The sequence below is a fragment of the Ranitomeya imitator genome, chromosome 1 (genome assembly GCF_032444005.1).
Source record: "Ranitomeya imitator isolate aRanImi1 chromosome 1, aRanImi1.pri, whole genome shotgun sequence".
NCBI classification, from domain to species: Eukaryota; Metazoa; Chordata; class Amphibia; order Anura; family Dendrobatidae; genus Ranitomeya; species Ranitomeya imitator.
In genome coordinates this window covers 1,105,669,819-1,105,687,190 of record NC_091282.1, presented here as the reverse complement: position 1 = coordinate 1,105,687,190, position 17,372 = coordinate 1,105,669,819, and the positions used below count along the sequence as shown (strand labels likewise).

General features: G+C 41.6%; 1 protein-coding gene across 19 annotated transcripts in view; it reads left to right on the top strand.

The window, feature by feature from the left end:
* Positions 1-17,372, top strand: part of SORBS2 (sorbin and SH3 domain containing 2) — a 433,609-nt gene that overhangs the window by 396,602 nt on the left and 19,635 nt on the right. The window contains exon 21 of one of the 19 annotated variants that reach the window (XM_069744357.1): positions 4,281-5,099. The exons of the other annotated variants lie outside the window; for them this stretch is intronic. Within the exon in view, the coding sequence (XP_069600458.1) occupies positions 4,281-5,099 (819 nt within the window). The remainder of the gene's footprint in view (positions 1-4,280; positions 5,100-17,372) is intronic. 19 annotated transcript variants of the gene reach the window in all.

Sequence of the window (17,372 nt, the reverse complement as noted above, 5' to 3'; positions counted from 1 at the left end):
AATGTGTTGTTCCAGTAGTTTGGAGGCATAAGGGAGAAGTGATATAGGGCGATAGCTAGATACAGAGGATGGGTCAAGAGAGGGCTTTTTGAGGATAGGTGTGATGGAGGCATGTTTAAAGCTTGAGGGGAAAACACCAGTTGTTAGTGATGGGTTGAAGAGATGGGTTAAGGTTGGGATGAAGACTGTGGTGAGGTTTGGGATGAGGTGGGATGGGAGCGGGTCAAGTGCACAGGTGGTGAGATGCGATCTTGAGAGTAGAGTGGAGAGTTGATCTTCTGTAATGGTGGAGAAGTTATTGCAGTCATGGCCAAAAGAGTTGGCAGTCTTGATATTGTTCCAGAAAATGAAGTATTTCTCAGAAAATTATTGCAATTACATATGTTTTGTTATACACATGCTTATTTTCCTTGTGAGTATTGGAACAACACACCAAAAAAAACAGAGAAAAAAAGGCAAACTCTGAAACAATTTAAAATGTTGTGTATGTGTGTGTGTGTATATACAGTGGGGCAAAAAAGTATTTAGTCAGTCAGCAATAGTGCAAGTTCCACCACTTAAAAAGATGAGAGGCGTCTGTAATTTACATCATAGGTAGACCTCAACTATGGGAGACAAGCTGAGAAAAAAAAATCCAGAAAATCACATTGTCTGTTTTTTTAACATTTTATTTGCATATTATGGTGGAAAATAAGTATTTGGTCAGAAACAAAATTTCATCTCAATACTTTGTAATATATCCTTTGTTGGCAATGACAGAGGTCAAACATTTTCTGTAAGTCTTCACAATGTTGCCACACACTGTTGTTGGTATGTTGGCCCATTCCTCCGTGCAGATCTCCTCTAGAGCAGTGATGTTTTTGGCTTTTCGCTTGGCAACACGGACTTTCAACTCCCTCCAAAGGTTTTCTTTAGGGTTGAGATCTGGAGACTGGCTAGGCCACTCCAGGACCTTGAAATGCTTCTTACGAAGCCACTCCTTCGTTGCCCTGGCGGTGTGCTTTGGATCATTGTCATGTTGAAAGACCCAGCCATGTTTCATCTTCAATGCCCTTACTGATGGAAGGAGGTTTGCACTCAAAATCTCACGATACATGGCCCCATTCATTCTTTCATGTACCCGGATCAGTCGTCCTGGCCCCTTTGCAGAGAAACAGCCCCAAAGCATGATGTTTCTACCACCATGCTTTACAGTAGGTATGGTGTTTGATGGATGCAACTCAGTATTCTTTTTCCTCCAAACACGACAAGTTGTGTTTCTACCAAACAGTTCCAGTTTGGTTTCATCAGACCATAGGACATTCTCCCAAAACTCCTCTGGATCATCCAAATGCTCTCTAGCAAACTTCAGACGGGCCCGGACATGTACTGGCTTAAGCAGTGGGACACGTCTGGCACTGCAGGATCTGAGTCCATGGTGGCGTAGTGTGTTACTTATGGTAGGCCTTGTTACATTGGTCCCAGCTCTCTGCAGTTCATTCACTAGGCCCCCCCGCGTGGTTCTGGGATTTTTGCTCACCGTTCTTGTGATCATTCTGACCCCACGCGGTGGGATTTTGCGTGAAGCCCCAGATCAAGGGAGATTATCAGTGGTCTTGTATGTCTTCCATTTTCTAATTATTGCTCACACTGTTGATTTCTTCACTCCAAGCTGGTTGGCTATTGCATATTCAGTCTTCCCAGCCTGGTGCAGGGCTACAATTTTGTTTCTGGTGTCCTTTGACAGCTCTTTGGTCTTCACCATAGTGGAGTTTGGAGTCAGACTGTTTGAGGGTGTGCACAGGTGTCTTTTTATACTGATAACAAGTTTAAACAGGTGCCATTACTACAGGTAATGAGTGGAGGAAAGAGGAGACTCTTAAAGAAGAAGTTACAGGTCTGTGAGAGCCAGAAATCTTGATTGCTTGTTCCTGACCAAATACTTATTTTCCACCATAATACGCAAAAAAAAGGATAAAAAAACAGACAATGTGATTTTCTGGATTTTTTTTTCTCAGTTTGTCTCCCATAGTTGAGGTCTACCTATGATGTAAATTACAGACGCCTCTCATCTTTTTCAGTGGTGGAACTTGCACTATTGCTGACTGACTAAATACTTTTTTGCCCCACTGTATGTATATGTATATGTATATATATATATATATATATATATATATATATAATATACATATATATATATATATATATATATATATATATATATATATACATATATATATACATATATATATATATATATATATATATATATATATATATATATATATATACATATGTATATATGACACACACAGACTATACTTGTATCAGGACCCTGCCAGTAGACGGTGTACAATACATTAAGTGCCTGGTGTCCTACCCCCCACCATGGCTGCTGTCGGTTCTAATACTGGTGACTGACATTAGGATGTCAAACTTCTAAAAATACATACTATACTCGATGATCTGTTACCAGTTTACAACTCTGCTTGTTTGTCAGTAGTGCAAGCAGAAGGCCTCTCTGTATGCCAGGAGCCTGACATTTGGGAAGAAGTCACAAATCTATATAATTTAGCATATAGAGATATATGTCTGATATCATGTGATGATTCCTGAACACATGGTGAACTAATTAAATGATAGAGCATCCCCAATGATATTTTTAAGATATTGTCCTGCTTGAAAAAGTTGTTTTGATGTATTTAAATGAAACATATCCTGTCAAAACATGCTATTAACCTGCAGTTATGGGGTTAATCTGCAGGTTAGTAGCATTCTAAAGCCGCTTGGCCGCCGTACTGAGAGCCCAGCTACTGGGAAGAAAGGAACTTTTCTTCTCCCGGCAGCCTCCGGCTTTCAGTCATCGAGGCGTGGCCAAACGCAGCTTCAGTCACTGCTCAATACGTAGTGAGGGGCAGCTATAACCACTCCCCTTAATTTCCTCCCAGTAACTGGGCTTTCAGTGCAGCGGCCACATGGCTTTGGAACGCTATCAACCTGCAGATTAACCCCGTATCTGCAGATTAATAGTGTTTTTTGGCATGACCGGTCCCCTTTAAAGTCCAAAATTGTCAGTCCTGATTGTCGGCAGCTCCTATGCTGTGGAGAATGTTCCCATGACAGCACTTTCAACAGTGCTCAGAGTTGTCCTGGACTGATGATATCTAGAAATTGAAACAACTTTCTTAATTAAAGTATATAAGTAACATTGATCCTTTTGTGTTTTACACGCAACATGAAACCCTTTGAATCCCTCTACAAATCCACAGTACATGTATGGGGGTATGTGCACACGAGATGTGTGGAGTGGGCTCAGGAGCTGAGGCCGCTCCATACACTGCAGTGTTATAAGTTGTGATATACAGAGCGGACTGTAACTGCTGCAGTCAGATAAGAGCAGCATCATCCAGGACGTTTGATGGGATGGTTTAAATATCTAAATGGCCCTTGACCGAAAAAAAGTTCTCGACCCCTGAGTGAACACCCTAAAGCAAATTTAACAAAAAAAGAGAATTGGGTTTTCTAAGAATAAGCAAAGTTCCCCATATAGCAATTTAAACCTAAGCCAATTTCCAATGCTCCTCATGTTTCTGTGTCAGGATTCAGATATTAGCAAATTATTGTTCACAATGACATGATGGAACAGTAACTAATCGTTTCTGCCTGTTCTGACGTTCTGGCCATAGTGACGTTACCCCATTGCTTCTGACTCTAAATACAAGTGTCGCAGGGACCAGAGCAATGGCTGCTGCAACGACCTCCTACAAAGACCCCAAATCTGCGCTCTCTAATGGATTGCTAAATGAGTGCACATGCTGTTCTGTGAATGAACTACAAGTATACATTATAGAAAACTGTGAAATTTTTCCTGTATACACATACTTTTGCTGTAATTCTCAGTGCATTGTTCCTGGTTGATTAGTGAGTGGAGTTGATGAAGTACTGAAATTATGATACGTACTAGGTACGTGCTTCATTACAGTAAGACATAGTCTGCAGTTTAGCATTTGTACAGAGGAATCCCATAACTCGCTCGTGAAAGTCACACTGCTGCTTTGACTAGGATGACACTGACTTCTCTCCATGTTTGACATTTAGAACCCGGTCTATCAGCAGATGCCATTACATTTTACAGATTGCTTTCTCTCACTCGTTTGGTTTCATGTGCTAATAGTGTTTGGCATGTGCACCTGCACAATTATATATTTTGTCACATCCTTTTAATTACTTTTCCTCTGTTTTTGATTACAGTATTTTAGTTTTCTTTTCTTTGATTCTTAACCTATTTTTTATTTCTAAAGTTGTCTTCATCTCAGAGACTCCATACTCCACCTGCTACTCTCAGAGCAGACTCATCCTCTTGTACAGACTCTAGTAAGGGGAACTTAGAAGTTGTGACCAGTGAATGGTTGTCACTGACTGTCGGCTTTTCACCTTCTACCACACCTATCACTACTCCATCACCTTTCCCTGACCACTTTCTTCCTGTTGTAGAGAAGCCTACCTCCTTGCCATTAACCATTTTACAGCCTGATCAGTTGTTCTCAGGAGATATAAGTTCCCGAATTAAAGACGGTCATTTTGTTCCTATTGCATCACCAGAGACCCTTTCAAGTTGTCATCATAATACCATACCTTCTCCATTTCCTGACACAACACTTTCCTCTCCTGTAATTCAGCAGCTTGAGGTCCCTTCTATGCCTGCCACTAATTCTGATAGTAGTCTGACGGAACAACAGAGAAAATACTTGGACCAGACAAATTCAAATGGACAAATAAGTATGAAACAAGCGACAGAAGCTTGTACAGATTATATTACTGTACCTGAGACTATTGGAAACGAACTGCCTGTGTCAGGGTGTGCACCAGCGCCATCCTCGCACATGAGCGCAACGTACGGTGATGAACAAGAAGAGGAGATCTGTCAAGAATTATTGTCCATAATCCAAGGCAGTCAACTGGCATGTCAAGAGTCAGAGTTTTCTAGATGTGAACCAAAAACAGAGCCAAGACTCTACATCGAAGAAGATGGTGAATGTGAAAACCTACAGAAACCAGTAGAAAGCATAGCGCAACCTATTGTATGTCATGAAGAGTATTCGACCGGTATCAATTCAGAGGTATTCAGTTGCTAAGATCAAGCTGCTGCATGCTGTCTTGTGCGTTTTCCCCAACAGTGTCCTGTTATATTATTTATTTTCAGTTTATTCCAAAGCGAAAAGTGAAAATGACTATAGTAAACCCAATAGTATATTTAACTGCACAGGTGACATCCATAGGGTAAAGGTAGTTAACTTGTAGGGTTTTCATTCGAGGCAGACAGGTAGATGTTTCAGGCCACAGTCAGGTCATCACCTACTGAATTACTTGAGTTCATCAAAAAGTATGCAATTTAAGAAATCCAACAATATGCATACTGAAATCGTATTCTGTGGGAAATAGTATCATTGAATTACAAGATAAAGAATCTAAAATAAAGGCTAAAATCCTTCCTGCTTTAGAGACCATGTCTATGCAAGAAAATGTAATTTATTTGTTCCTTACAATTTGGGCTAATATTTTATACCCGTCCTTATATTGCCTAGTTAGCACACTGTTAGGCCATTGGTCAGCACGTATGCGGTAAAACCAGAAAATACAGTTCCTGTTTAATAGCTGCAAACTGTGATGTCAAGTGCGGCTCCACATTTACCACAGCACGACCCATTAAACAGAGCCATGTTTGGGAAGAGGTGACCCTACAGGTGGATATTAGATGAGGGGCCTGTGACCGCACAATCTGTTTGTGTTGGTTTTGACAACATTGATATTCTGTCATGTTGGTGTAAATGTTCTTTTCATAAAGCTGCTATTTGTGGTGTCTTACTCAATTGCGTTATTTTTTCTTTTAGTTATAGTACAATCCATATAATGTGAGATCTCCACTCATTACGTCTTGTATGTTTTATCCCGATGCATGTAGTCAATTCTGGTGCTTGTTTTTCTTCACCACTCTTTTTTGGCAAACTTCTTATTCGGACCCTACATCCCTAAATGAGGTGATATGAGGACTAGGACACTAAATTAAGCTTATTGCTAGGAATACTCAGGATACTTCTATGCCTTGATTTTGAGATGTATTCTTTTCTAAATATTTAAGAACGCCTCCATTTCTTCTGGAAAGCAAAGGTTTCCCGCACATTCTCCTCCCCACATTTCTTCTAGTCTTCCTTTTCATGCCGAGTGCGTTTCTCCATCTTTACCTTGTCAATCCACTGTATCACACCCCTCTGCGCTAACGAAAATCACATCCAGGCAGCAGACACAGTCTCCTCGGTTAAAGGTAACAGAAAAAACCTGCATGTGCCTGTCACTTTTTTTTTTATAAGCACAGCTTACGGATTATTAATACTAAAAGGCAATGTTTGGTTTAAAGGTTGTGTGGCATTACTAATTCCTAATTAAAACAGATTCCAATGCAATTGTTATCCAATATTTATGCATGCTACAAGTGTCTTCTTGTGCTCTTTAATATATGCATGATATAGCTGCTATATTATTTAGGGTGAGAATGGGTTGTTCTAACCCTTAAATCGAAGAGTCCTGGGATCAGATGCTATCGGCAGAGAAATCTAGAGGCAGACAAATCCATTCTACTCAGAGGAGGGTCTTGGGCTGGGGTCCCATTTCTGACAACAAAAAAATTCCCTACTAAGGCTAAGTTCACACGTTGAGTTTTTGCTGCATTTTTTTCTGCTGGCAAAACATTCACTCTTGGCAGTAAGTTAGCTGCTTACAAAAAGCAGGTTTTGCTGCATTTTTTAGGATCTCAAAGTTCAGCTTTGCTTCCACCACAGAAGCATGAACACAGGGCACCAATGCAAGACATATGTGAAAAATCTATCAGTTTTTGTAAAAAGGGCAATTTGATCAAATTATTTAGTAGAAAAAGATTTTTGTCTTAAAAAAAATAGTGATTATTCTGGACAAAAAAATTCACGAGTTCATGAAAAAATACACAATTACAAATGTAACAGCGGGGTAAGGTGAATTGGTCGGGAATAGCTCACCTAAGGCATTGGCACAGTATTCAGTTTGTAGGACACTGTTTACTTTCGCACTTTGGTTGGCCCCTTGAGTTGATCAGATATTGTTCAATGTCACAATGTTTACAATGTCTCTCATTCTCAGGTGAGGTCAACGAGGCATAATGGATTAAACTTGGGAAAATCACAAAAATAAATGGGATTCCTATACTTCTGTACTTTTTTTTTTTTTTTCACCAAAAGCGCAGAAAAACCTGATACTTACTGTACATTTTTGCACTTACTCATTGCTTGGTGAAAAGTGACATGCTGCAGTTTAAAAAAAAAAGTTCAGCAGTTTTCCAATTTAGTCATGAAAAAAACCCAATGTGTGTATGAGATTTCTGATATCTCATAGCATTTGCTAGTACTGTAAACCACCGCTTTTAATTTGCATACATTTTCATTAAAAAATGCAGCAAATCGCAACATGTGAATGTAGCCTAAGACTATCTCTTAAAATGTACTTTAATTAGATGACAATCAGTTTTGTTGACAATATTAACTAGACTTGTACAAGAAAAATAAAGTTGATTGTCACATCCAAAAAATAGATAAATCTTCACATTTTATTCCATACTAGATGGTGGCCCGATTCTAACGCATCGGGTATTCTAGAATATGTATTTATGTATGTATATAGCAGCCACATAGTATATAGCACAGGCCACGTAGTATATAGGAGCCATGTAGTATATAGCAGACAAATACTACGTGGCCTGTGCTATATACTATGTGGCTGCTATATACATACATATTGTAGAATACCCGATGCGTTAATACAGGCCACGCAATATATAACAGTGGCCACGCAGTATATAACACAGCCACGTACTATATAACACAGCCCACGAAGTATATAGCAGCCATGCAGTATATAACACAGGCGACGTAGTATATAACACAGGCCACGCAGTATATAACACTGGCCATGTAATATATAGCACAGCCCACGCAGTATATAGCAGCCACGTAGTATATTACACAGCCCATGCAGTATATAGCAGCCATGTAGTATATAACACTGCCCACGCAGTATATAACAGTGGCCATGTAATATATAACACAGCCCACACAGTATATAGCACAGCCCACGGAGTATATCACACAGCCCACATAGTATATAACACTGCCTATGTAGTATATAGCAGCCACGCCGTATCTAACACAGCCCACTTAGTATACAGCAGTGTGGGCACCATATCCCTGGTAAAAAAATAATTAAAATAAAAAATAGTTATACACTCACCCCTCGGATCCACCGAAGCTCTGGCGATACACGCACAGCTGCTGCCATCTTCCGTTCCCAGGATGCATTGCGAAATTACCCAGATGACTTAGCGGTCTCGCGAGACCGCTAAGTCTTCTGGGTAATTTCGCAATGCATCGCCGGGAACGGAAGATGGTGGCCGGCGCGAGCGGCTCGGCGGACTACGGAGGGTGAGAATAGCAGTTTTTTTTGTTTTTTTATTATTTTTAACATTACATTTTTTTACTTTTGATGCCGCATAGGCAGCATCAATAGTAAAAAGTTGGGGACACACAGGGTTAATAGCAGCGGTTACGGAGTGCGGTACCCGCGGCCAGTTACCGCTGGCATTAACCCTGTGTGAGCGGTGACTGGTGGGGAGTATGCGGGCGCCGGGCACTGACTGCGGGGAGTAAGGAGCGGCCATTTTCTTCCAGACTGTGCCCGTCGCTGATTGGTCGTGGCTGTTTTGCCGCGACCAATCAGCGACTTGGATTTCCATGACAGACAGAGGCCGCGACCAATGAATATCCGTGACAGAAAGAAGGAAAGACAGAAGGACAGACAGAAAGACGGAAGTGACCCTTAGACAATTATATATATATATATATATATATATAGAAGTATCAAACAATTAAAATTCTGACAGTCAGCAGTATTTGAAACTGCGCCCATTGCATACAAAGGACAGATTTGGACATTCACTGCATGGTGAGCGATTTATTCTTTCCTTTTTTAAGTATTAAGTATACTTGGTTTAACATAAAGCAGTATTTAAGGTGACTTATAATACTTTTGTCTTCATAGAATACAACAGCATGTTTTCAATTATCAGTCTTCATGATAATCTGTAGTATAGCCCAAACATATTTCTCAGTTCTGTACAATTCAGAAGGTAAATGTACAAACATTACTAGGTAACATACTAAATATCAACTGGAACAAGTAAAATAAGGGTGATGCTCACAAGAGCTTACAATCTAAGGCCATGTTCCCACCTTCACTATTTGGTCAGTATTTTACATCAGTATTTGTAAGCCAAAACCAGGAGTGGGTGATAAATGCAGAAGTGGTGCATATGTTTCTATTATACTTTTCCTCTGATTGTTCCACGCCTGGTTTTCTCTTACAAATACTGATGTAAAATACTGAGCAAATACTGAAGGTGGGAATGTGGCCTAGTGGAGAGGTTAAAATCTACAAGTTGACCATATTCCTTGTTGGCCAAATCTGCCAGTTTTCTGCCTTTTTGGCAGGTCCTGTCAATCATCTAATGTACAGGGGTCCTCCCGACTCTCCCAATGTCAGATGATGTGCCACTAAACTCATTTCTTCTCCATACGTGGCAGTGGCTTACTCCATTCTCCCCATTCAATGCCTCATCCGATTGTGGGAGGTCAGTAGAGATGGCTGTTGGCTGAGCATTAATCTAATATATATGGCCAGCTATTCTTCCATTGCGCTCTGGAAACCATCAAACATTTGATGTTGATGAAATTGTTATGATGTGTTTTGGATCATCACTCTCGGCTGTTGCCGAATGTGCATCAGTAACTGTGAGTAAACCAGTCATCACACATTCAGTGAGGGACAGCTGTTTTGCCTTTCAGGAACATTTAATCTTAGGGGATGCAATGCAAAGTAAATCTGTTTTCATACAGCAAGGCCCTGTCGACACTGGTCTTAGGTTCCTTTCAGTAGGTTCTTTGTTGTGCTCTTCTTCTGTCCCTTGCTCCAAAAATTGGGTTAAATACCTTGTGAAAATCCATGAGCTCCCCTGATTCTGCTGCTCTTTTCTATTTTGTTTTATGTCCCTCCATTGCACAGATATTCACATTTGTTTCTTTTAGAGTGCATTATGTGAAATCTCTGCTTTGCAGTCCATCTGGGTGTTTCTTCAGAGTATTCTCTGGGAGCATGTGCTTTCAGCCCTCCCTGCCAGATGCTGCCAGTCATAGCTCAGTAGTTCCAAGACAGTCAGATTAGCTGCCGAGTTATGATTGGAGAGGAAAGGACGAAGACTCTGAAGAAACACCCAGTTCTTTACAAGCCGAGATTTCACATACTGCGCTCCAAAAGCAACAAATGTGAATATTATAGCAATGGAGTAATGAAGGACAAAAGAGAAAAGATCAGCAATCAGGGGATCTCAGGGATTTTTCAAAGTATTTAACTCAATTTGGTGAGCTAGTGACAGTTTCTCTATTAATGAGAGAGTGGTTATGGGTCACCGAAAGCTGAAAATCATGAAATGAGATGATCAATACTGTTGAGGTTTCTCCTGAGTTTTGCCCCATACTGTGCAACTGTAAGCCCAACTCCCAGAAAACACAGCCGTCTGGAGGAAGAAAATCTGCCATTAAGTTTGGGTGTTAATGTAAATCAAAAATATTTAGAATTGAGAGTCCTCAGTGGTTGATACCTTTTAATGGCTAACTGAAAAGATGGTAACAAATTGCAAGCTTTCGAGACTACACAGGTCTCTTCATCAGGCAAAGATCTTTGCCTGATGAAGAGACCTGTGTAGTCTCGAAAGCTTGCAATTTGTTACCATCTTTTCAGTTAGCCATTAAAAGGTATCAACCACTGAGGACTCTCAATTCTAAATATTTTTCTATCCACTGGCTAACACGGTACCAAGATATATTTCTTTCCTGTAATGTAAATCAAAACATTGGGTACCTCAAAATTAAGATAAAAAAGACCAACATTTGTGTTAAGTTTTCCTTAGAAGTAAAACCAAATTATCACCTGCTGTTACATTCTTGAAAAAAGTCACATTGCAGATATTTCTGTCCAGCAGGTTTAATTACTCGCAGAGATTTTCCATTAAAGTGCAATAAAATAGTCTATTAAACATAGTGACTTAACAACAAAAGCCTGCAGTTCAATTACTAAGCATTAGGGTTACTAAATAAAGAAACTAGAGACACAATGATTCCAACAATGAGCTCTGAACTTATTACATTGTCCTGGTACAAGACCAACACATCAAATAGAAGACAGGTGGCTTTATAATTGGTTTATTGTGCTGAGCAGAGGTAAGGGTGCAGGACTGTGCAAAGACTACAGCCTGGAACCCTCCTCCTTCCATCCGAATTACCCAACATGACAGATGTGTGAGATCAGTAGGAAATTAGCGTTCTACATGAATTGTCCTCCATACTGCCTTGCAGCGATGTCTTATACAGAATATAATTAAGAAGTGTGAACTTGGCTTATATTACCACTTTGTACAGAAGTGCATACTTAGACTTGAGTGTAGTATTATGCTATTGGTCTGGGACATATACCAAGATGTCCTATTTTTATGTATTATGGCATATCCAACGAATCTATCCTGTCTGGTTAGATGGCCACCGGCCTCCACATCCGGGCAGGCAATGAATGTAGTGGTGGACAGCATGTGTGCTTTGTATTTACCCCTGTACTCAGCAGTTTCTGTCACTTCCATCTTCATTTATTCTTCTAGATGTGGTGACCAGGGGCCACATAACAGGGAAGAACAGGTGACATTGAGACCCTTCTTCTAGACCTAGGGGCAGATCTCATAGATGGGGACCGCATCCATCAGATATGTATGGCATATTCAGTTGATATGCCATGAATTTCTTTGGCTAAAATTAACCTTTAAATCCCTCTTACCATCCATATATAGGATAGATTTTTCTTAAGACCTTCAAACAAATGAATATAAGGCAAACCCTGCTGTCAGTGTGGAGGCATCTCAAATATATTACAATAATTCCCTGTGGAGCTAATTCCTACTGGCAAAAACATCCAGCCTGGCAAATGGCAATGTACCACAATTGTTTTATCCTTCATTCTCTATCACATGTATTACTGCAGCCCCTTTGGTTGTATGACAATAGCTGCCCTTTGTTCTCCAGACTGGCAGGTTTGAACCTATGTCAGAAAATAGAAAGACCGATCAGAGTAGATGCTTCGTAGAAGAAAGATATCGTTGCTGCCCTCATCAAATGAAACACATCTTTTTACTGTGGCATATACAGGATGGGGCAGAAAAAGTGAACAACACATAGCCAACGGCAGTTTCGCATAATCCATGACACTTCCTCAGGGCTTCAAGCTGTCGTTAACTTTGTAGTGAAAAGTACTGGATTTTTTTATAATGATGAGGCATGTAGTGAAATGATACTACAATTAAAAGTGTTTTTCCAAGATTTGATGAACTGGAGATTTCTGATAAGTGCGTGATTTGACTAAATAGCCTCTAAATTGGCTCAGATGTAATCATTTACATAATTCAACCAATTTCTTACATTGAAAACCATGATCACCATTCTTTTTCCGACCACCACCCTTGTCACTAACTGCCTCACACGTTTCAGCTTTATTCTGTAGTATTCTCTAACTGTGACTGACATGTCTTGAGCCTCAGGAGCCTCTTCCACATATAAATGTGCTAGTTCTGGTAACACGATGTCCTGTGAGTCATTCTCCAGTTAAATGTCAGAGCGTTTGGCTGCCTCACAAAATAACACAGTACTTTATGGGTATCAGCAGTAAAGGCACGCTGTCCCCTCTGCTGGTATCCCCCACTGCAGCAATAACAACTGACGGCCATGTATATACAAAGGCACACGAAATGTTCTAAGATTATACCAAGAATTTTAACCCCTGAAGAGCTTCTACTTACAGAATGAGAGCAGGTTCTGTGCTTGATTCCAGTACCGAGCACAGTCTAGTCCACTGTATATATCAGCTGTAGATCAGAATCACAAGCATGAAATGTGTATTCCAGCTAAGAAAATTACATTTAGATCCATCATCAATGCAAAAATATAGTAGTAATATATCGCTATGGAGTGTTAATGTGGCGCTAGGTTAGAAATCTGTGCGGAAAGCTGGCGATACTCCACATATACAAAGTGCAAGACTAAAACAGAGAGTCCATAGACAGTGGCTGGACCGGATCATGTGGCCTCTTGATGGATGACCAGCCGGTAGCCTTGTATTCACTAAAGCTGACCATCAGCTATCTCCCCGGGCTCCCCCATTTATTGAACAATCGTTTTTATTTAATGTGGGGTGAATAGAAAGCCATTACCAGAGAAGTTGTAGCCATGGCTTATCTCCTAGAGAACAAAAGTATCACGCGTTTAAATACTTACTGCCTAATTGTTATCTCCTATGTCCTATCAGGGAAGAGTCGGGACCTCATATACATTAGATGGGCAGTGCCAGCTAAATTTACTTTACTCTATAGCAAGGATACTTACTGTGGCTAGTTTTAGTAACTCCTAAAATGTATTCATACCAAAAACCAGACCCTTAAAATGAATCGGCCTCCAGACAAGAGCGCTAAAGCTACTCTAGACCAGAATACTGAAACTATTTAGACTCTAATAAAACGGCGCCTAAAACAATTAGGCCACTGATGTATTCTTAAAAACCAGGCAAAGCAAAACAAAAAAAAAGCATACAGTTAATATTCTATACTTCCAGGTTCCTTTTTACTTCCAAATGCCGCCACACACAAGGTTCCCATGTCGGTGAGATCAGGCCCTTGTATAGTAGGTTCTGTAGACCTCTATGATGGCAGGTCTGCAGGGTTTGGACAGCTGGTGACTCCAGTCTGGATTCAGGTCTGACTCTGTCAGTTGAATACCCCAGCTCTATGAGCGGCATCAGATTAAAATTATTGCTTGTAATTACGGTATATACACTGTGTTCCAAATAATTATGCCAATTGGATTTAAGTGTCCTTTAAGATTTAATTGTTTTGTTTTTCAAATAAACTCGTGGATGGTATTGTGTCTCAGGACTCAATGGATCACTGAAATCAATCTTAAACACATGTGATAATTATATATCCAAAATAATAGCCTATATTAAAGGCACTCCCAAATTAAAGCAAATATCCAAAGATAGAAAGAGAGCGGAAGCTTTGTGCCAATAAAAACACTGAATTTATTTATAATACATTAAAAATTCTAATAAAGTCCAATGACAATCAGTGGAGATACATAAGACAGAATATACTGTCTGCTAAGGAAAATACATACAAGACACCTATCAAAAAATCAAATGATCCCAAATACTTGCTGGTAAAGCCCAGTAGAGTTCAGAAAGGCATGAATGATAGTCAGTAATATATGCAAAAAAATCATAGATATATCGTAATAAAAATGCCTAAGATACATGAGCTGAATGAATCTGCCTGAAACGTTGCCACATGTCTAATGCCACATAGATGAAGGATACACAGAGTTAAATATGTAATCAAATATATGTTGGCAAACCTAACACATCAAATAAAGAGAGCCCTAGAGATCCAAAAGGCGGTAATACTCTATGTATTCATATGATGGCCACAAGGTGCATATAGTGCTAAAGTGCAAGGCATAGGGAGAGGTAAGGATATATTTACCTGAAAAAGCAGAGCAGTAAATGGACCCTGACGCGCGTTTCGCGGTTAAGCTTCGTCCAGGGGGATAGTCTCAAACAACAGTGGCCCTATGGGGGTTTATATAGCAGTAAAGAAGCAGTGGTGGCAGCGGTTTGTAATGGTGCTCACATCAACAACGCCGGTTCGGACGTCACTACCGCTAAGCGTCACAAGGAGCTCATCCACTCCCCTACCCGACGCGTCAGAGCAGGGGGGCGGAGAGAGCCACAGGAGAGACGCGTCGCCGCAGCAACCCGATACCAGGAGTATCAGCGCCATTACAAACCGCTGCCACCACTGCTTCTTTACTGCTATATAAACCCCCATAGGGCCACTGTTGTTTGAGACTATCCCCCTGGACGAAGCTTAACCGCGAAACGCGCGTCAGGGTCCATTTACTTCTCTGCTTTTTCAGGTAAATATATCCTTACCTCTCCCTATGCCTTGCACTTTAGCACTATTTGCACCTTGTGGCCATCATATGAATACATAGAGTATTACCGCCTTTTGGATCTCTAGGGCTCTCTTTATTTGATGTGTTAGGTTTGCCAACATATATTTGATTACATATTTAACCCTGTGTATCCTTCATCTATGTGGCATTAGACATGTGGCTACGTTTCAGGCAGATTCATTCAGCTCATGTATCTTAGGCATTTTTTATTACGATATATCTATGATTTTTTTGCATATATTACTGACTATCATTCATGCCTTTCTGAACTCTACTGGGCTTTACCAGCAACTATTTGGGATCATTTGATTTTTTGATAGGTGTCTTGTATGTATTTTTCCCTTCACCATGACAGCGCCGCACGTGAGAGATGGCATCCACCCCCAGGAACAGGAAACCTGTAGCAGAGATATAAGAATGGGGCGGCCCCTCTCTCCTCAGTTTGGTTTCCTGTTCCTGCAGGTGGACGCCTGTTGCAGAGCTCCTACCTCCGGAGGGATCTCCCTCTGATGATTCCGGTTCGGAGGCCAAGGTCCGCGGGGGGGGCCAGCCGTAGTCGGCGGCATCGCGTGCGGTGCTGTCCGGTGTCGGGCTGCTGGGTCCGCACCATCCCTTTCCCTCGCTGGACTCCCCGGCGACCGCTCTGTGCAGGAGGCCGGTCCGGGGATATGGGGGCGTGTCCTTCACTGACGCTGGCGCCGAAGTGGAGGATGACGACTTCCGGTCGCAGGAAGTGACGTCACACGCCGAGGGAGCCGGTGTGCTGGACACTTCCGGGCGGAAGCTGATCCAGTGGCGCGCACACCGCTCCTCTATATAATAGAGCAACAGAAAGGAGTCGCTGGTCCTGCTCTTCAGACGGAGATGACCGAACCAGCGGTAGATCCGGAGCTGCTGATGCCTGCGCCCAGAATGTCGGAAGACACTCAAGCTGCAGCGGTATCCAGGGTCCTGGAGGGGTGAGTGCCTTTGTAAGGCAAGCTACACACACACTGATACCCTGTGCACTATGTTTTATAGGAAGGGAAAGCCACCTCCAAGCAAAAGAATAGGGTCTGTCCACTATGTAAAGAAAAACTCCCTAGGCTATACAGCAAAAAGATCTGCCAGCCCTGTATCGACAGAACAGTTGCGGAGGAATCTTCTTCCCTATTACTAAACATTAAAACAATCATACGGGAGGAAGTTAAATCTACAGTTAAAGAACAGTTGAAACATCACACAAAAGAGACCCCCCCCTCCCCCAACAAGTGAGCAAGGGTCGGACATAGATTCAGGGGATGAGCCGGGAGCCTTAACCCCCTCTGATGCCTCAGATTTAGACTCCTCAGATGAGGAATATGGCCACCCATGTTTTCAGTCGGAGGACATTGGGAAGCTGCTCAAACTTGTCAGAACGACTATGGGGGTAGAAACCCCTAGAGAACCACGGACAATCCAAGACACCATGTTTAGCAACTTGGAGGAGAAGAAGCGAAAGTTTTTCCCTTCCACGATAACATAATCAAATTAATAAAACGTGAGTGGAAAAAACCTAATAAAAAGATGTCTGTCCCTCAGGCATTAAAACGCAAGTACCCCTTTGATGAGGAAGTCTGTGAAAAGTGGGATAAGGCTCCTAAACTAGACGCAGCCATCGCTAGCACCTCTAAAGGGGTTGCGTTACCATTTGAAGACATGGGAGCCCTAAGGGACCCCCTCGACAAAAAAGCAGATGCTTTTCTAAAGTCAGCTTGGGAAGCAGCGACATGGTCATTTAAACCCGGGGTTGCTGCCACTTGCACGGCATGTGCTATGGTCAAGTGGTTAGAGGAGTTAAGTGACCAAATCAAAAACAAATGCCCAAGAGAGAGGCTTCTGGAAGCATTACCCTCTCTACAAGGCGCCGCAAGATTCCTAGCAGACGCCTCGATAGATTCAGTTAGAAGTGCCGCACGTGTGTGTGCGTTATCCAATTCAGGAAGGAGAACATTATGGCTGAAAAATTGGACGGCTGACTTCCAATCAAAGGTCAAACTCTGTGGAGTACCCTGTGAAGGGCAATACCTGTTTGGCAAAGCTCTAGACGAGATCCTTGAGAAGGCGTCGGACAAAAAGAAGCGGTTTCCACCTCCTTCCTTTCCCAGGCGCCGATGGGATACCTCTCGTTCGTCCTTTCGTGGTGGATATAGAGGGACCCGCGGCCGATCAGATGATAGGTCTAGTCGAGGCAGA